This window comes from Podarcis cretensis (assembly GCF_951804945.1).
Source record: "Podarcis cretensis genome assembly, chromosome: 7".
NCBI classification, from domain to species: Eukaryota; Metazoa; Chordata; class Lepidosauria; order Squamata; family Lacertidae; genus Podarcis; species Podarcis cretensis.
The window spans coordinates 4,594,749-4,614,146 of record NC_137176.1 but is presented as its reverse complement, the minus strand read 5'-3'; the positions used below and the strand labels follow the sequence as shown (position 1 = coordinate 4,614,146).

At 43.4% G+C, this 19,398-nt stretch overlaps 1 protein-coding gene across 1 annotated transcript in view; it reads left to right on the top strand.

The window, feature by feature from the left end:
• PFDN1 (prefoldin subunit 1) overlaps positions 1 to 19,398 on the top strand; it is a 32,201-nt gene continuing 12,803 nt past the window's right edge. The window contains exons 1-3 of the mRNA XM_079983702.1: positions 1 to 147; positions 4,398 to 4,564; positions 13,982 to 14,066. Coding sequence (XP_079839828.1) covers positions 64 to 147; positions 4,398 to 4,564; positions 13,982 to 14,066 — 336 coding nt within the window. The 5' untranslated portion in view covers positions 1 to 63. The remainder of the gene's footprint in view (positions 148 to 4,397; positions 4,565 to 13,981; positions 14,067 to 19,398) is intronic.

Below are 19,398 nucleotides of genomic sequence, written 5' to 3'. Positions count from 1 at the left end.
CGCGCGCTGATCCACGCGAGCAGCAGCGAAGCAAAGGAGAGCAGCGCCTCGCCCCCAGTACGCATGCGCAACCCTGTCTTCGGGGATAGGGAAAAAAACCGAAGAGCAGGCAAGATGGCGGCGCCCGTGGATCTGGAGCTGAAGAAGGTACCCGATGGACGAAGGCGGGCAAGGCCGCTTCGTTGGTCGCCAGCCCTTGTTGGCGGGTGGGGGCTACGCGGCTGTCGGGTTTTTCCTCATCGCTCCCGCCTTTCTCAGACCGCGGGGCGGGAGGGTCTCTGAGGGATGCTCCTCGTGGACTACAACTCCCGTCATCCTCGGCCTCTGGCTGCGCTGGCTGGGGCGGGTGGGAGTTGCAGTCAGGGCCGCCCCCCCCCACGAGGAGTCTCTTTCGCCGTCTTTAATGCGGAGCATTGGGAGAGCCCTTCTCGCCCCGGGCGGAGGCGGGAAGACGCTCCCCAGACCCCCCTTCATCCCGAGGGAGGGTGTCTCCCAACCATGTAACCATCGTGGCTTATATAGTTTTCTCCCCCTCCCCTGGGTATTTTTATTGGGGTTTCCTCATAGATCCAAAACCATACAAATAAACGTATCCACCCTGTGACTTGTATCCCTGCTCCCTACTCAGGTCAAAAAAGTGTCTAGTACCTTTTCTTCTTCTTTTCATGTTATTGTTAATAGTTTGATCTGTTTTCCATGAATTTGGCTAAGCTCCTTTTCAAATCATGTAAGCCAATAGCCACCACCACCACCAATTGCGTCGCCATGCCTCTTCTGTCAATATGATATATTATAAAAAAGGTTCAAAAATAAAGACTCTACGGAGAAAAGTTAATTTGGCCTATATCTCAGCTTCATTACATGCCCCACATTAGGAGAGAAAAGGTAAGCTTTCTCTCTCTTTTTTTACTTTTCTCCCAACCTGTGCATAAATTTATTCCTGACTCTGAAAATGTCAGGGTAAGGCCTGTTCTGTCACACACCAGAAGTAAAGTAAAGGGGCCCCATCTTAATTTCCATGCCTTATGGCAGTGGCACAAGCAGTGGCAGCCTGTGAAGCCTCACAGTGGTGGCGGGAGACGGTGGCAGAAGCAGTGGCAGCCTGCGAGGCCATGTCATGGCAGCAGAAGCAGCAGTACCTGGCAGCAGTGGAACAATAATCAGCAGCCTGCAAGGCCTCGCCACAGGAGGCAGTGGCAGAAGTGGCAGCAGAAGTAGCAGTGGCCTAGGCACAAGGCCTTGCAGTGGCAAAAGCGGAGGTAGCCTAGTGGCGGTAGCAGCAAAAACTGCAGCAACCTTGCAGGCCTCGTCATGGCGGTGACAGAAGTGGCAGCAGTTTGCTAGGCCTTGCCATGGCCTGCAAGAGCTCGCTGCAGCTGTGGGAGGTGGTAGCAGTAGCAGCATGCAAGTCCTCATGGTTGCAGCAGCACAAGCAGTGGTGGCCTGCGAGGCTTCACTGTGGCAACAGGAGGTAGCGGTAGAAGTGGCAGCAGCCTGGCAACAGTGGCACAATAATCAGCGGATTGTGAGACCTAGCCACAGCAGTGGGAGGTGGTTGCAGAAGTGGTGGCAGCCTGCGAGGTATTGTTGCAGAGGCGGCCTGCAAGGCTTTGTGATGGCAGTGGCAGAAGAGGGGACAGCCTGCCTCGGCAAGCCCTTGCAGGCTGCTGCTATTTATGCTGCTGCAATGAGGCCTCGCAGACTGCCGCCGATACTACTGGATTGCTGTAGCGATGCTAATTTTGTCACTACCACCACCTGCCTTTGCAACGAGGTTTCGCAGACTGCCGCTTCTGCTGCTGCTTCTCACTGTCACAGTGAGGCCACTCCCGATGCTCTGAGGCTTCACAAATTGCTGTTGCTATTGCTGCTGCTTCTCTCCATCGTGGTGAGGCTTCTCAGGCCACTGCTGCTGCTGCCACCACACGACCTCACAGGGTGCCGCTGCTCCTGTGAATACCAAAAGGCCTCACAGGCTGCTGTTCCTCTTGCTACCACCATGGTGAGGCCTCACGTGCCATCACTGCTTGTGCCTTTGCTGCCAGGGTGCCGCCGCAATAACATAGCCTTGCAGGCCACTGCTTCTGTCACCTCCTCCTGCCAGCTTCGCAAAATGGCCTCGTAGGCTGCTGTGGCTTCTGCCACCACCTTCCACCGCTGCAGCAACCACTGTTTCTGCCACTGCCACGCCACCGCCATTTCTGCTGCCCAGCAAGCCTGCTGTCAGTCCCAGATTATTTTACTTCACTATAACTCCTCACATTTGCTAGCTAAGCCCAGAGACAAAAGTCCTGTTTGGATGCATTTTGGCTTTCCTGCTGATGAAAGTGACTGTGTGGCAATTGATAATATTGTCATTTATCAGTTTTAGACCCTTAAGTAGTAGCAGTTGCCTGTTCGTCTCTGCATAGTTCCATCCTTATTGTTGTGATATATTGATATATTGTGATGTATTTTGGATGCATATTGGCTTCCTGCTGATGAAAGTGGCTGTGTGGTGATTAATAATACAGTATTGTCAATTACCTGTTTTAGACCCCTAAATAGTAGCCATCTCCAATATGTTACCCTGTTCACCTCTGCATAATTCCATCCTTATTTCAGACATTGCGATGTTTAGCTGGTGATATATTGCAGTGTTTTGCTGGTGATATATTGCGATGTTGAAAACCAGATATCGCCCGGCCTTCTCACACATTGGAATTTGTGATATATTGCCAGGTCATACATTATGAAACAGTTATGTGAACTTCAAACTGGTTTTGGACGATATATTGATAACGTTGCCATTGTGCTGTCTATTACTATTACAACTGATATATTAAATATGCATTTAGTGGGGGGGGGGTGTTAGGTCCTCAGTTCACTGAGAACTTTCACTCTTAGGTCATATAGTTAACAATTAACAGCTCTGTAGTAGTTTACCCTCCACAGCAATAAATGGTGTTAAGCTTCCTCCCTACCTACTGTTGCTGTGTAGGACAAACTTTCTCTGCTTGTTGAATGAAGGGAGGTGGCCTGGTGAATGCTTGGCTAGCTAAGCAAATGTCAATGAATGAGTCAGGCCAGCTGTTTTACTGGAGAGGAACAGAAATGCTACAGAGGGATAATGTAGCAGAGGTACCCTAGCTGCTTAGTTCTTGGAGAATTATTTTTACTTTCAGTGTAATCGTATTACTGTTGATTAATTTGATACTGTTACCTGATACATTTTTGACTGTTGATCCATAGGTTGTAAGTCATGAGTGGGCAGCCTTTTTTGAAGTTGGACACATTCCCTCAAGGGAAAATGGTTCAGAGCTGGACACCTGAATTGGAAGGAGCTGGAGCTGGGAATGGGCAGGGCCAAAGCCAAAAGTGGTTGCCTGTTCTCTGCTCCCCAGCTTCTCCCGTTCATCGACCAATCAATTTATCCACCCTTTCTTTCTCAGACACACAAGCATGTGCTTCATCCATACATTCTGTCTTACATTTGCTTCATCTCACTCTGTTGTCACCCATCTTTATATATGTCTGGTTTTTAAAACTTCACTGCATTGCCCCAATTGCTCATTCTGTCACTTATTCTTAACTACTGAAAAGACCGTCTTCCTGGTTCCCTGTAACCTCACCTCTTGCAATGAGGGAACTGTCAGAAGACCCTTGGCGCTGGACCTCAGTGTCCAGGCAGAATGATGGGGGTGGAGATGCTCCTTCTGGGCCGAGGCTGTTTAGGGCTTTAAACGGCAGCACCAACACTTTGAATTGTGCTCGGAAACGTACTGGGAGCCAATGTAAGTTTTTCAGTACCAGTGTTATATGGCCTTGGAGGCCATTCCCAGTCACCAGTCTAGCTGCCGCATTCTCCTTGGTCTCCAATCTGTTAGGGTTATCTTGATTCCTGATTATGTCTTCTGCAGCATTAGCTACCCCTCCCAGTTTGATTTTATCTGCAGATTTGTTAAGCGTCCTCTCAATTCCTTTTTTCAAGTCGTTTATAAAGATGTTGAACAACAACTGGCCTGACACAGAACGCTGCCGCACCCCAGTTGTCACCCCCCCCCAATGGTGAGGAATCAATAGTGAGCACTTTTTGGGTTTGGTCAAACAGCTGCAAATCCACCTAACAGTTACCTCATCCAGCCCACATATTACTAGCTTTTCTGCAATAATGGGGTACTTTGTCAAAAGCCTTACTGAAAGTGAGATACACTACATCCATAGCATTCCCCTAATCCACCAAGCTTGTAACTTTGTCAAAAAAGAAATGAGATTTGTCTAGCATGATCTGTTTTTGAGAAATCCATGCTGGGTTTACTGCATGTATACTTTACAACTACACTGAAACTCTGTGTGAAGTCAGTCATTGATAGTTTTACTAACTCTAGCTGCATTTATGCTGTTGCTTTCCATATCAGGCTTTTACAGAACTTCAAGCCAAGGTCATTGATACCCAGCAAAAAGTGAAACTGGCAGATCTGCAAATAGAGCAACTGAACAGGACGAAAAAGCACGCACATCTTACTGATACAGAGATTATGACTTTGGCTGATGAAACCCGAATGTATGAAGGTGTAGGAAGAATGTAAGTAAATGTCTCACTGGTTCCCTTTCAGAAGGACTTGGCTACTAGTAACTCCCTGAAAACCTTTTGTGTACTTTTAATACTGCTCCAACCACTTCTGAAAATCTGTTTTGCCATATTTGCACAGCTGAACCAGGTTGGGGAATGCCACTGTTTACTTAACCCTGATTAGACTAAATCCAAACTGAATGAAAACATTTTAGGCCTCAGGTAAACTTAAATCATAACTGAGTGAAAACATTTACTGGTGTGACTCTCTGGTTATATCTGCCAAAATATACTTGCCAGGGTAAACATGATATAGTTTCAACCGTAGGCTTCTGATGTGGAAGGACTCTCACTAATATGTAGTGTTCTGTGGCTGAAATATGAGATATGAGTAGAGAGAACTTTGATTTGTCTTCATAGGTTCTGAAGATTCTGAATTAATTAGCATTAAAAATATGCTAAACATTTGTGTATTGGAAGTGCTTATGCCACACTCTGAAGTACAGTCTTGAAAATTGAATGTTAGGAAACTTCAGATATGTTGATGAGGGAAATCTTAAATAATCTCTATTTCTAAACTTTATAAATGTATTGTTTATGTAATGATGTCATAAAATCTTCATTGAAAACAGACTAATAGCCATGTGATGTGTAGTTGCAAATTGGAACCTTAGTGCCCGATTTTCCTGCCATAATGATAAGACTGGCTTTATGTGCAGTGCTATTCCTGGAGAGAGCCTGTAGTTCATTAAACCCAGCAGAGTGGGAACTGGTGGTAGTGGGAATGGTAAGGCTGTGGGGAGGGAGGTGCAAGAGCAAGCGGCCTGATAGATAAGAATGGGTTCTAGCCAGCTAACTTGTACTCAGAGTAGACTCATTGAAATCAATAAACATGGCAAACTTAAATCAATTTATTTCAGTGGGTCTACTAATTGGAGTTAGTTGGATATAGTCTAGTGGAAATTAGGGGTGAGAATTGTAACTTAATTGGTGATAGAAAGAATTTTGCTAGGCTCTTAAATGGATGATTATAGAATTACTTGGAATTTTGCTTCTCTCATTTGGGGTGAAAAGTGGGTTGTTTTTGTTTCTAAAAACTGCTTCTGTTATCCCTTTGGAGTCCCTTTTTGATAAATTTGATGGTAAGTATGCTCAGATTTGGGACGCAGGTGGCGCTGTGGGTTAAAGCCTCAGCGCCTAGGGCTTGCCGATCGAAAGGTCGGCGGTTCGAATCCCTGCGGCGGGGTGCGCTCCCGCTGCTCGGTCCCAGCGCCTGCCAACCTAGCAGTTCGAAAGCACCTCCGGGTGCAAGTAGATAAATAGGGACCGCTTACCAGCGGGAAGGTAAACGGCGTTTCCGTGTGCGGCTCTGGCTCTGGCTCTGGCCAGAGCAGCTTCGTCACGCTGGCCACGTGACCTGGAAGTGTCTCCGGACAGCGCTGGCCCCTGGCCTCTTAAGTGAGATGGGCGCACAACCCCAGAGTCTGTCAAGACTGGCCCGTACGGGCAGGGGTACCTTTACCTTTACCTTATGCTCAGATTTGGAGAGTTGAAAATCTTATTGCAAATCGATAAACAGGAGTACTGGAAAAGGAGAGAATTCCCGATGTGAAGTCTAGTGAAAATGAAGTTGATAGAGTTTCAGAATGTGGGGAAATTGTTTTATGTCTTATAGAGGGTTTCGGATTCTCTACCCCAATTTGCTACCTTTCAGTGAACTAGAAATGTGCCAAGTTTAATTTTCCTGGGTGGTGTTCCTGAATTTTGGGGTGATCATTGCTCTCTTTCCCACTTACCCTGTGGCAACATTTTTGTGTCCATGGAGCCCTAGTACAGCAACCCAATGACTAATCTTGCAGCAGTGCAGATAATGAGGCTGAGCTTAAGCAGCACCTGTGTAAACTTTGTTCCATGACTGGAATTCTAGCTGCAGGTCTTACAGTCTGCCCTGTGCACAACAGATTATAGGACTGACTCCCCATAACTGAACAGTTCCAGTGAAAAAGTTTTTTATTTCAGTTTTAACGTCTCAAGATAAGAAATTCCATGAGCTTTACAATGTGTGGAATATAAGTATTCTGACAAGTTCTTTTAATTATCTGTGTGCTCAGATGGTGTAAAGGGAAACATCTGCAAAGATTCAGACAGGACCACTGTGCATTTTGAACTTTCATCATACTTCTCAAAGTAAAATGTTGACGTCAGTTCACAAATAGCTTAAGCAGCAAAACTAGACATTGGTGTGGATGAGTGTATCAGGCTACATAACAAGTCTTTCAAAAGAATATGAACTCACAGAATTAAAATGTACTGGCAAGATGCCAGAAGCCTGCACTATCTTCTGAGCAATGGATACTAGTTGCTTATAGTATGCACCAATTCATCATTCCCCACCATGCACTGCTAGCTTTCTTTGTATAAATAGTATTGTTCTTGTCAATACTTTTTAGGGCTGCATGCCTAAAAACCTGTATTTTGGATGCATTATTTTATATAGATATTGGCTTGAATTTTTAAAAATTCACAGAAGGGAAGTTTCCTGTCTTTGCCTGTTTCTCTGCAGCCACATTTAACCCTCAAAAATTCTCTCTGTAGGGTTAGTGGATCCTTCTGAACAATGTGGGATTGGACACTTCTGAGGGAGTGAGGAATTGACAACAAATAGATGGAGGTCCACCCAATTTAGGCTGATCTTTCCCTCTGCCTGCATTCCACCCCACATTGTCCAGGAACCACCTGTGACTTTCCAAAGAGATCTTTATGGTGGGTTGTAGTTGCAGTAGAGGCAGGAGTAAGAAATTTTATTACTGTGAACTTTCTCAAGTTTACTTAATCTAGGATTCAAGCCATTGTATACATGTATCAGCCTTCCCCAATCTTGTGCTCTCCAGATGTTTTGTGCAGCTCAGTGGGCAGGGATGTAGCCTAAAACATCCGAAGAGCACCAGTTTGGGAAAGATTGGTGCATATTGTGAAGAAGATGGTTTTAGATGAATCACCACCATGCATATTGTGATGGACAGCTGAGTCAGGCCAGAGTCTAATTCTAATTAATTCTTAGACTCTCTAAGTCTAATTAGAGAGTCTAATTCTCGTAGCCTCAGAATTCCACCAGAGTGCTGGGGCCTCTCCCTGATTGGCTACCAAGACAGCTAGTGGGAGGGGTGACGGCACTTTGAGGGGGAATTAAAAGGCGTGGTTTCTGAGAGAGGATTCAGAGATTCTTTAAGAGAGTGCAGGAGTGAGTTGGTAGTTGGTTCTGGTCTGTGTGTTTAACATCCACTCGGAGGGAAATATCTACAGCTAGAGAAAGGAGTCTCTGAGCTTAGGTTGGAAAACAGTGTGTAGTGCAGGGGTCAGCAACCTTTTTCAGCCATGGGCCGGTCCACCGTCCCTCAGACCATGTGGTGGGCCGGACTATATTTTTTTTTGGGGGGGGGGAAATGAACAAATTCCTATGCCCCACAAATAACCCAGTGATGCATTTTAAATAAAAGGACACATTCTACTCATGTAAAAACACCAGGCAGGCCCCACAAATAACCGAGAGATGCATTTTAAATAAAATGACACATGCTACTCATGTAAAAACACGCTGATACCCGGACCGTCCGCGGGCCGGATTGAGAAGGCAATTGGGCTGCATCCGGCCCCCGGGCCTTAGGTTGCATACCCCTGGTTTAGTGTCTTGGGAGAGTATTCAGACAGGAGTTAACTGGAGGGCTGAGTTGGAGCCAGGAGAAGTAGAAGCTGTGAGGAGGATACAGACTACTTGGGTCACACAGGAGGAGAGAGATCTTCTAGTTAGAGAAGAATCCCAAGCCAGTTAAGAGGGGTGTGGTGATCCCCTGTGTCTGTTATACTGCTAGAAGTATTTCAAACTGTGATTGATAAAAGGTTGGAAAACTGACAGAAAGTACCACCTTGTTTAAGAACCAAAGTATTAAGCTGTAACACCCATGCAACAACTACGTTAAGAACTGAAGTGAAATAACTTGAAATAAGCTAAGCATTTACCAACTAGTCTAGAAACCTGTAACACCAAACTGAAGAGTAATAACTGAAAATAAGCAACTGAAGTTTAAAAGAAGCTGTGTGTTTACTACCCTTTGTGAAGCTTGTAACATCCATTTTCATATAATCATTAATAAGTTAACTGTTTTCTGAAAGAACATTTATCTCCTGACAAATCATTGGTTTTACCAACATTGTTCTGTATAATAAACCTTTCTTATTTGTTCAACTCATGCAAAAACACTAGATATCCTGTGTTGGTTATAGAGTATATGGGGTCTATGGAGGGGGGTTCGCATCTTCGCATCATTCTGGTGGCAGAGGGGGGATCAGCTGCACATATACAGTAATGTAGGTCAGATTGGCTATCAAGATATAGCCATCAAGGGGAACAGTCTTGTTGGTACATAAGAAGTGACTTAGGAGAGATTGACTTCAGGTGTAGCTTTCCATCTATATTTTCCATTGTTGTCTTATAGACTTCTTCTTTGGCAATCACTCGTAGGTGAATAAGATTGTCTTCCATGAACACAGTCTTAACAGTGTGTTTGTAAGTGACTGTGGAGGCCAATTCTGGATTCACATGTCCTTCCACAGTGGGGGCATAGGTTTCTGGGCCTATGGTGAGGGTTTGCCAAACGTGCCTTTCTCTTAGCACATTTCTCCCTTTCGTCCTGAGTTTGACATCTTCAAAGTCCATGACACCTTTGGTAAAGGCTGTTCTCCAAGTTTCACAAGCATACAGTAAAGTTGGTAGCACAATAGCTTTGTAAACAAGCATTTTGGTTTCCCTGCGAATGTCCTGGTCCTCAAACACTCTACACTTCAACCGAGAGAAAGCTGCACTCCCAGAGTTCAGGCGATGCTGGATTTCAGCATCTGTGTCAGCTATTGTGGAAAAATAACTGCCCAGATAGGAGAAGTGACTGACACTTTTCCAACGTTACACCATTGAGTTGGATTTGTAGTGCTGCAGAGGGGTTGTTTTGGGCTTGTTATAGAATCATAGTGACAGAAGGAACCTTGGAGGTCATTATTCCAATGCCTTCTCAATGCAGGATTCTTTTTCTAAAGCGAGGAAGGATGCACCCACAGCATTCCTGACAGATGGCTTTTCAGTCTCTACTTCAATACAGCCAATGAAGGAAAGCCCACCACTTCCTGATGCAGTCTGGTTCATTGTTGATTATCTCTTAGTGTGAGGGTTAGGGTTAGGGTTAGGGTTAGGGTTAAATTAAAACCTTCTTTCTTGCAACTTCCACCTACTGGTTCTAGTCCTGTCACTGAAACAGTAAAGAACATGCCTGCTCCATCTTCTGTGAGACAGCCCTTTAGATATTTTAAGACCATCATGTTCTTCTCTGGGCTAAACATACTCAGTTCTTTCAATCACATTGGATTGCATTAGCTAATCAAGCAGCCACATACTTCTGCTGACTCATTCAACTTATGGTCAGTTAAAACACTTAGATCCTTTTCATATGCACAGTAAGCCCACAACTCAAATGTAATCTACTTATGCAATCATGACCTTAGGCACATGACTGCTATATAAATAAATAAATAAATGGGGAAAACCCATTTAAGCACTTACTGGGCTCTGGGAAGGTTGTTTCAGGTCTCTGGAAGCATGCCAGGGTCCTTGTGTTACCTTCCCAGAGCCCAGTAAGCAAGGCTGAGGGCAACGTCTGCCCCAGACAGGTAAGGATGGTTGTTCAGGGCAGGGGCTGGTTCCAGAGCTTTGTGGCTTTACATGATTTTGCCTTTGTGCATGGACTCCTGGAACTGAACCATTGTGTAAGTGGTTGGCCCACTGTATTGCTTCCAAGCCAGGTCTCTCACATCTCACACTCGTGCCTCTGATTCAGAATCAAACAGAAGCACAAAGGTCACTTCTGTTATCAACTGACAGGCCTTATGATTAACAGTGGAGGCCCTGTTAGTGGGCTGCCTTGCGTTGGATGAAAGATACTGTTTTTGGCAACCTTGAAATCAACTAACTGCGAGGATATATGCTGGTGATTTAAGTTCTGCCTGCACAGAGACATTGGACTGTATTTGCCACCTTAGGGGTAATTGCAAAGCTTACAAGTTCAGCACCCGGAACAGCACCTTGGAGAGCTCCTAGTGATGTTGTCCTGTTGGGGTTTCTTCCCTCATCACAACATGGACAATTGTTGCCACCACAAGGGCCTGGAACCACCAGAAGTTTCCAATCGTGTTTAAGGAGGAGTGCTTTTTAGTGTTATTCCTGGTTAATATTAGTATCCATCTAATATTTAACCCTTGTTAAAAATGAGATGATTTTTAAATATTATGCAATCAGTTGTGAAATGCAACGATCCTGCATCTCCCCCAAATATTTGCAGTTAAGAAAAATCGCCTATAGTTTAGCGATGAAGTATGGCCGTTGCTGAGAATAACAGTTTGAAAGTTTATTGTTGAATGTTCATACACAAAAACTATTGAGCAAGTTATACAGAATGCTCATTGATAAAAAATATTTCAGCAAACACCTGTAAATAAAATGGAAAAAAGATTTGAGACATGAGGTATCACTAGACATAAGGAAATGGTTATGGCAATTTGTTTAACAAACTATTAGTATAAATTTGAAAGGAAACTTTTATTAAAAAATATTAAATGTATAATTGCATCAAAGGGGAGCAAATAATATAATATGGAGTTTTAAGACAATTAATATTGATATGTATCATATTTTGTCCTCTCCTAAAAGAACCTTTGGGGCAGCTATATTAAAAGAAAGTGAAACTGTAACTGGAGGTGAAATACTGGCATACCGATTAGTTACATTATTTGGTTATGGTAAAGATTTAGTTGTATTGGATGATAGAGAAATGGTATCTTTTAACAGCTATCTGCATAATGGTTTGTCATCATTGAAAATAAACGGAGTATGCCATTAGATCAGGCATAGGCAAACTCGGCCCTCCAGATGTTTTGGGACTACATCTCCCATCATCCCTAGCTAACGGGACCAGTGTGCAGGGATGATGGGAATTGTAGTCCCAAAACATCTGGAGGGCCGAGTTTGCCTATGCCTGCATTAGATTATTGAACGTTAAGTGTTTGGGAGATAGTTAGGGTGAAGGAAGATAGACACCCCAATGGGAAAGGGCTGTAGCTTAATGGCGGAGGACCTGCCTTGTATGCAGAAGGTCCCAGGTCCAATTGCCACCATCTCCAGGTAACAATCATGGAGATCTGCTGCCCACCAGTATAGACCATACTGAACTAGATGGACATCATGTGAGACCTATTCCTCTTCAGTCATATTTTTATTGAAAGGTTTAGTGTTTTTATCATGCGCTGGTGTTACCAAGATACAAGAAAATGTTGAACTATACATATTATTAGAAACAAATGTAAATGTAAGAGTATTATGGATTGATTTCATACTAAATACTTTTAAGTGCTAAATGAATCAACACATTACATAAATAAATAAATGTAAAAATGGGAGGCAGGCGATGTGGGATTCACATGAGAAAAGAGAGGGGCTAGAGGCAAAGTGCTGCAAGGGAAGGGGCTGAATGATCCTACAGGCCTTTGTTGCTCACGTAGCCACAGTTAGAAGATGTGTGCCAGCCCAAGCCCTGGCATAGGCAACAAGCCTACGAAGGCTAAACTATACTTTTGTTTGGTGTTTGTTGCATGAAAGGATGCTGGAAACGAAGGTAGAAAGGAAGTGGAAGTCTTGATGCATTAATTCTGTTTTGATGCTGGGATGCATCTTGTTATAATGCAGCTTTAGTCTTGAATTTTCAATTTTTTTTTACATGTTCTGTAAAGTGTAAATTGAACCCCTTTATAAATGGATATTCATAAGGTTTGCCTTCCCCCTAATTCTGCCCTGGTAGTGTTTCAGAGCCAAACCCTTTCTTCCTTTGTCAATGCCATGTTATTTCAAGCACTTTCATAGAGGTGCTCCACAATATTTTTTAAGACATTGAACAATGGTATAAATCTACCCTCTAGTTAAGTGTCTAGCAATGCAAGAAGTCCCATTTGGAAGCTGTATGGTTATTTCTGTTTACTTAAGTAATATAATATGTTGGAGCTCTAGACCAGCCCTGCCTCCTGGCAAGTTAATGGAAATATTAGATGTAAGGCAAATTACGTTCCATACCTTCAGAACAGGTATCTCCTGGAAAAAACCTGCCTGCCCCTATGCCTTTTACAAGAAGTTTAACAGGTGATATCCTCCCCTCATTACTGTGTCTTCATGCTGGGGAAAGCTTCAACTGGCAAATTTCTGCATGCCCCACTGCTGTAAAGGTAAAGGAGCAAGATCAGTGGGAAAAGGTGGCAACAGTAGAGGCAGGTATGCACCTGTCTGCTCAACTTTTCAGTGTCTGTCTATCGGTAGTAAACTGAGCAATAGTTCTCCTTTCTGGCAGGTCATATCACATTTCTAGGGTGTTGTACAACAAGGTTCCTAGGACAATCTTGTCCTAATCAGTTTATTACATAACTAATTGATGCATGACTGCTGATGTGCAGGTAATTTTGGACCCGGAAGAAGGTGGATTGGGGATGGGTGGGCTTATGCATGTTCCACTGACATGCATGGGGGCAAAGAATGCAGCCCCAGCACAAATAGGGATGGTGGTGTCTCTAGTTTCAACTGTGTGAATGCGGTGGATCTCAGCCCACTGCTCTTGGCAGCTCTTGGTAAAATGGTGTTAAAATAAAAGCATTAAAATATGGAAAGCAGACATCACAATAAGACAACCCGCAATAAAAGTAAAGTGTCATAAACCACCAAAATATGCAACAGCACCAGTACTAGAGAGCCAAAAATGATTCAATTGACTATTGGGGGGTTGTGGACTTTCTGTCATTGATCCTTTGGTTGAGATTCGTGCATTGCAGATTGTTTGGCTAGATGACCCTTGGGTCCCTTCTAACGATACAATCCTGTGATTTTATGATTCTATGCTATCCCCAAGGTCTATCCCCAGAAAAGAAGAAGAGAAGCAAATCTTGGGAGGTTACTATCGCCAGCATCAAGCCTGAAGGGTGTAGACTGTTGGGTACCCATGGTGAGGCTTGCATAATGCCTCTAATTATGAGGAAAATCTTGGAGGGAAAAATAGGGAGCGGTTGTTTTTCATGGTGTTACAAATGGCAAGGGAGGACTGGATGATCATCAGGGATTACGGAAAACGTAGTTCAGCAACATCTGGCAGTCCTGCTGTGGAGAATATCCAGAAGCCTTTTCCAGTAGAGGTTCATAAGACAAGCTGACTTTATGCTCTGAATGGAAGACAAGCCTGTCAATGTAGAATTCAGTGTCCTTTTCATTAAGATTTTATTTGGTTATTTACAGCACCAACTCATGAATGCTGAATATACTGCCATATTCTTTTCTCTTTCTTTCACACTTTGTAGGTTTATCCTTCAGTCCAAAGGAGTAATTCATAGCCAACTTTTAGACAAACAAAAAATAGCGGAAGAGAAAATTAAGGAATTAGAGGTAAGTTTGGGGTTGGTAAAACGGCAGCTATTTATTGCATTTTTTTATTTTCTGTTTTATACTGCCTTTTGTCCCAACGCAGACTTAACTTACACCTGCTTGCTTTATGCCAATAAGGATTGCTCCCTTATTGTCTCAACGGAAGTGATGCTAGAGGTTAACTGCACAGTGCTGTTTCTTCATCCCTTGTGAACTGATAATGTGAACCATGTTAATGTGTGTAATAAGTTATTGCTCACAATTGTATTTGAGGAACAAGAGGCTTGTGGTTTTCATTTATTAACCCCCTAATTGGTCACATGGAGATCACCAGCATCTCACTCTCAGGGGGCAAATTTGTAGTGCCTGCATATCCTCAAGCTGCAGCAGTCTAGCAGCAGGTACTGAAATGGGCAGAGATCTCATCCACTGCAGAAAAGAATATGAAAAGGCAGACATGCCAAACACCCTTTTGATAACTTGTTGTAGGATTGTTTCAGCTTCGGAGCTTTCAGTCATACCCAAATCAGTGAGTTGTTCACCTTAACATTTCCTTGGCAAAAATATTGGCATGGCAAATATATTCTTGGTGTTCAGTATTTTAAAAAAGGACTAGTAGTGAGAGAGAGCTTCTGGCAATTTCCTAGTCTTTGAACATCTATTTTTAGCTATTTTAATGGAAAGGAGGGAATAGATACGTTCAGGAACAACTGTGTTAATGATATGAAGCAAGCTAACATTTTAATAACATTTGGGGCTGAATGTCAGGTCTCATCAAATGAAGACAAAGTCTGCTTGACTCGGCAGCTAAGGACAGCCTTGGCGGCCAGTGCAGGTCAGATGCCCTAGAGGAAAAATGGCAGACATATTACAGCTATATTTGTTCCTCTTTCAAAAATGCCTTTGGAAATAACAGCTGTCATTTCTCCATGATGATGGCCACAGCCTCATTGCTAGAACAGTTGGCACTAGGGTTAAGGATCAGCATTCTGAACAAAGTTTCCTCTTTTTTTGGCTGGTTTTATAGTTAGTTTTGTATAATGAGCCTTCAATACATTGTGGCTTCTGCCAAGCTTCTGTTTGTGGTAGGAAATGGTACTTGACTTTTTGAACTTCCAGAGAGCTTGCTGAGCTAAACGAAACTGTTGGACCTCTTCTTCAGTTGCAGCCTTGATAACCTTGAGGCAGCAGAGCTGGCTTATTCATCTGTGCTTTGAACCATATGATAGCCTATGAAATATCTGTGCTGCGACAAGGTTAAATTTTGCCAGAAGCAGAGTGGATTTTAGGAGTGAATAGTTCAGGGAGGTGGCAGCTAAATTTCGTTCGTACCACTTTTGCTAGTTACCTTCATTGCATACTCTCCAACTCTACCATTATTACAGTTGTCCTATGTTTTGGTCTGGGTTGATGAAGCCTCATACTAGAGGCACAGTCTTCTGTCTTGATCCTCCTTGGCTGTGTGACAGAACCTCCCACATCATTCATGGGCTGATGAATTTGCAACAGTTTCAGAACCAGATGTGAAAAGTGTGTCTGCCATGTTTTCACAGCTAAAGTACTGTGGTGAAGAGACCGAATGTGATAAAATGAGGGGAAAGTAGTTTTGAAAATTGCATAATTGAGAAGGGGTTTTGTTTCATCCAGTTTTTTTGATGGTGAGAAGATGACCTCACTCACCTAACACAAGTGTTGAGAGCAGCCTTCCCCAACCTGGTGCCCTCTGGATATTTTGGACTATAGCTCTCTTCAGCCCAGCAAGGTTGGGGAAGGCTGGTTAAGGGGTGGTACTTCACAATTTGCTTTGGAGAGTAAATTGTATATTAATAGAGTGTCCAAAAACCATGTTTTTCTCTTTTTCTGAATAGTGCTCCTCATTGGTTAATATATGGGCTATATTTTTGAGCTAGACCACCAAGCATGTCTTGGAAGAAATATATTGTGCTATATTGTGGCATGCCCTAACAGCTTTTGTATTGCACACATTCACTTTTTTGCCCCCTATAACAGCCACCTCTTTTGCTGTTGTAGGGAAACCTGAGCAACTGGGAAGTTCTCCTGCTCACATTTTTGAGATTTTTCAAAGACTTCCTGCTGCTGCAGTTTGGAGCTGCATCTCCAATTGGCATGGCTGCCTTCTACTAGCAATACAGAGGTTTGGGGAGGTGTCTGCATGCAGACTCCAAGACAGTGTTATCCGACTATATATTTCATACACATCTGGAAGCATGTTGTTGTGATATTTATCCTCCTATTAAAACTTTCTGCAAAGAAACATAGAGGCATTGGTCTTGTAGTTGTTCACGTAGAAGACAAAGATTATGGCTTAGCACGAACAAACAAGTGTGCTGATGCACAGTAAGAAAACTGTGGCTACTTTCTCTCTCCCAGCTGAGACTGTGCCACCAGGAGTAAAGCAATGGTCTGGTTCAGTGTTATGTCTGAACTCAGACTTGTGGTTTGTCTCACATCAAACAAAAAGTGAGCTGCAACCAAGGCTTATTCTTGACTTACGACTTGTGATTTGCTTGGGGGAGACAAACCATGAGCTTGAGTTGGGCTGTAATGCTAAACCAAACAAAGGCTTAGCTTCCATAGCATGGTGGCAGCAGAAGTGTGGAAGAAACAAAGCTGCCACAATTTACTAATTGCACCAGCATGCTTGCATGTTCACACTAAGTCATAGTTAGCTTGGCACTACAGAATTAATACATCTTGTCCAATATTGTCCACTTCAACTGGCAGCAGCTGTCTGAGATCTTGGGTCAGACATCTTTCAAGGTCCCACTGCCTGAGGTATTTTGCCACTGAGACGAAGCCTGGAGCCTTCACCATATACGAATATGACTGACCTATGGCCCTTTTCTCAGAACTGCTTGCAGTTGTGGGAAGCATTTTTCCTGCTGATGATGTGGGCCTCTCCCACAGCCTTGACAATATTGAATATTCTTGATACCATATTGGCCCGAATATAAGGCGCACCTTTAAAATTCAAGGGGAGAAAAGAAAAAAAGACAATGCCTGACTATAAGCCACTCCCTTCACATTCCGCAGGCACTCACACCTGTTCCGTTTTACCGTATGTCTGTTTCAGCAGCGATATTGTAAAAGCCAGTTTTTGTAAGGTTGTGAATTTAAGCCGCACTTTAACTTTTCATGGTTGGAATTTGGAAAACAAGGTGTGGTTTATAATTGGGCCAATACAGTAAGTGTGCATGAGGGGAGGTGGGGAGAGATCTATTTTGGAAGCATCCTAAAATGATAACAGCCCATTTTGTTTGCTTAAAAATGCTAGGAGAAACTATTTCAGGAAAGAATAATTTGATTTCATTGTGGTACATGATAGTGCTTAGTGTTTCAGTGTGGCATTTGAGAAAAAGCAAGTTTTCTGATGCTGTAAAGACATGGAAAACACCCATTTCTCCTTAGTGGAGGAAGTGATTATGGCTGTGTGTTTTCACTGTTAGTACTTGATAATCCTTCTCTCCCCCTTACTATTCTCAGCCTGCTTAGTTGTTGGGCGTTGTCAGACGAAGTGGCTAAAAATAACAAATAAGGGGGAGGCTGCTATAAGGTGGATTTCTCTACTACTGCGACTTGCTGTATTTATATTTACCATATGAAGGGGGAGGCTGGGCAGTGGGAGAGAGAAGGCCTGTTTGGCATTCTTGATAAATGGGATATACTGTCCCAGCCTATGGGGGCCATCTCTTGGTAGGTTTTAGAGAGCTTGTGATCTAAAGTGGGTTCTTCCTTAACAAATAAGTGCAGAGTTTCATCTTATTATTCAGTTGTTAAATTTAGATATACTGCTTAAACTTAATCATTCATTTTAGAAAGGCATCTAGTTTTGGCAAAAGGCTTCAAGTAGCAGGGAACTCTCCACAATTCTGCTTGATATCTTCATATTTTTTTTACCTTCTCCCTGTTACCGTGATGACTAATATTTTACTGCTTGGCAAGTAGAAGATCCTGTCGTCTCTTCAACAACCCCCTCACCCATTCAAAATGTTTTAAGGAAACTGTTTGATCAGTGAGGGCTATTCTAATCAGTCCACCAGACCTGCTGAAGTTGCAAATTAACAGAAGCTGTGCAGGACATGGGTGAGCCTGTGATACCATGCTGTCCCAGTATTCTGACAGATAATTTTCTCCATAGTGGTGGGAAGCAATGAATGCACGGCTGCTGGAGCAGGGACAGATTGCTTGGCTCCAGCTGCAAAGGGGAGTAGTGTGGGAGAGTTTTAGCGGAATGCCCAGGTGTGCTGCTTACCTGGCTTCCCAGTGCTGGGGTCATGGCAGGTTACTGACATGAGGGAAGGTGAGGCGATGGAGAGGTTGGTGCCAACACCTCCCTGCTGCCTCACCTCTTCCTCTTGGAAACTGCCCGTGACCGTAGTGGTGGGAAGCCGCCCTGCCCCACCAGCCGCTACTGGAGGAGAGGTTGCAAGGTGAATGGGCATGTGCCATGGGGCAGAGCTTGCCAAGGGCCACGGGATTTAGATATACCTTCAAAATGATAATAGCACTATGGGCTGAGAGTGGGTTATAAGGAAACTCTCTGCTCTGAATACAAATACATTGCCCAATCAGGTTTCTCTCACCTGCATATGGTTTTTAAAGCCACCTTTTGTATGTACAGAGGCTACAGTATCATTCTAAAATACTTTCTGAACCTGTTTTTATTTTGGTCTGTCACTCTTTTCTACTGTAGTTTTCTTGAGTATATGAATACGTTAAATTGAAAATAATGTATACACATTTTAGTGTGTTACTTTCAAAATCGGTGATTTAAAAGATTGTTCTCAATCACCTTTGTCTCAACATACTGTTTTTGGAAAATAATTTTTATCTTTGTGAGATTTCCATCCTTTTGTAAGTTTCCAGTGGAGAAGGCTTTAAAAACAAGCCAACTCCCATACAGCCAAGTAAAACTGACTCTTCCCAAAGTCCCGCCATAGCAAAACACCCCTCTCCCCCTGTTTCTTTCCACCAGTATTTTAATCTGGGTTGTCTAATGTTGACACAGCTGCACAATCATGATAACATTCCTAATGAGTGATGGGAGTTTTCTGATTTCTTGATTTTCTGCCTTCTGCTTTTCCAAATTTGTTCTGTTCTGAGGACTTTAGAAGTGATGTCCCTCAGGTCAGTGTCAGCGGCAAAGTGCCTCTTCTTTATATATGCTGTTTAGGCCAAGGCCACACCAAGGATTTTTGCTCTTTAAATAAATCAGTATTTTGGCACTTTTGCACCCTCCTTCCCCTGCCCCACCAAATCTGCATTGCTGCTTCTTGGTTTTCAAAATTCAAACATTTTGAACAGAATGTTTCTGGGTTGTCCTAAGTGCCTT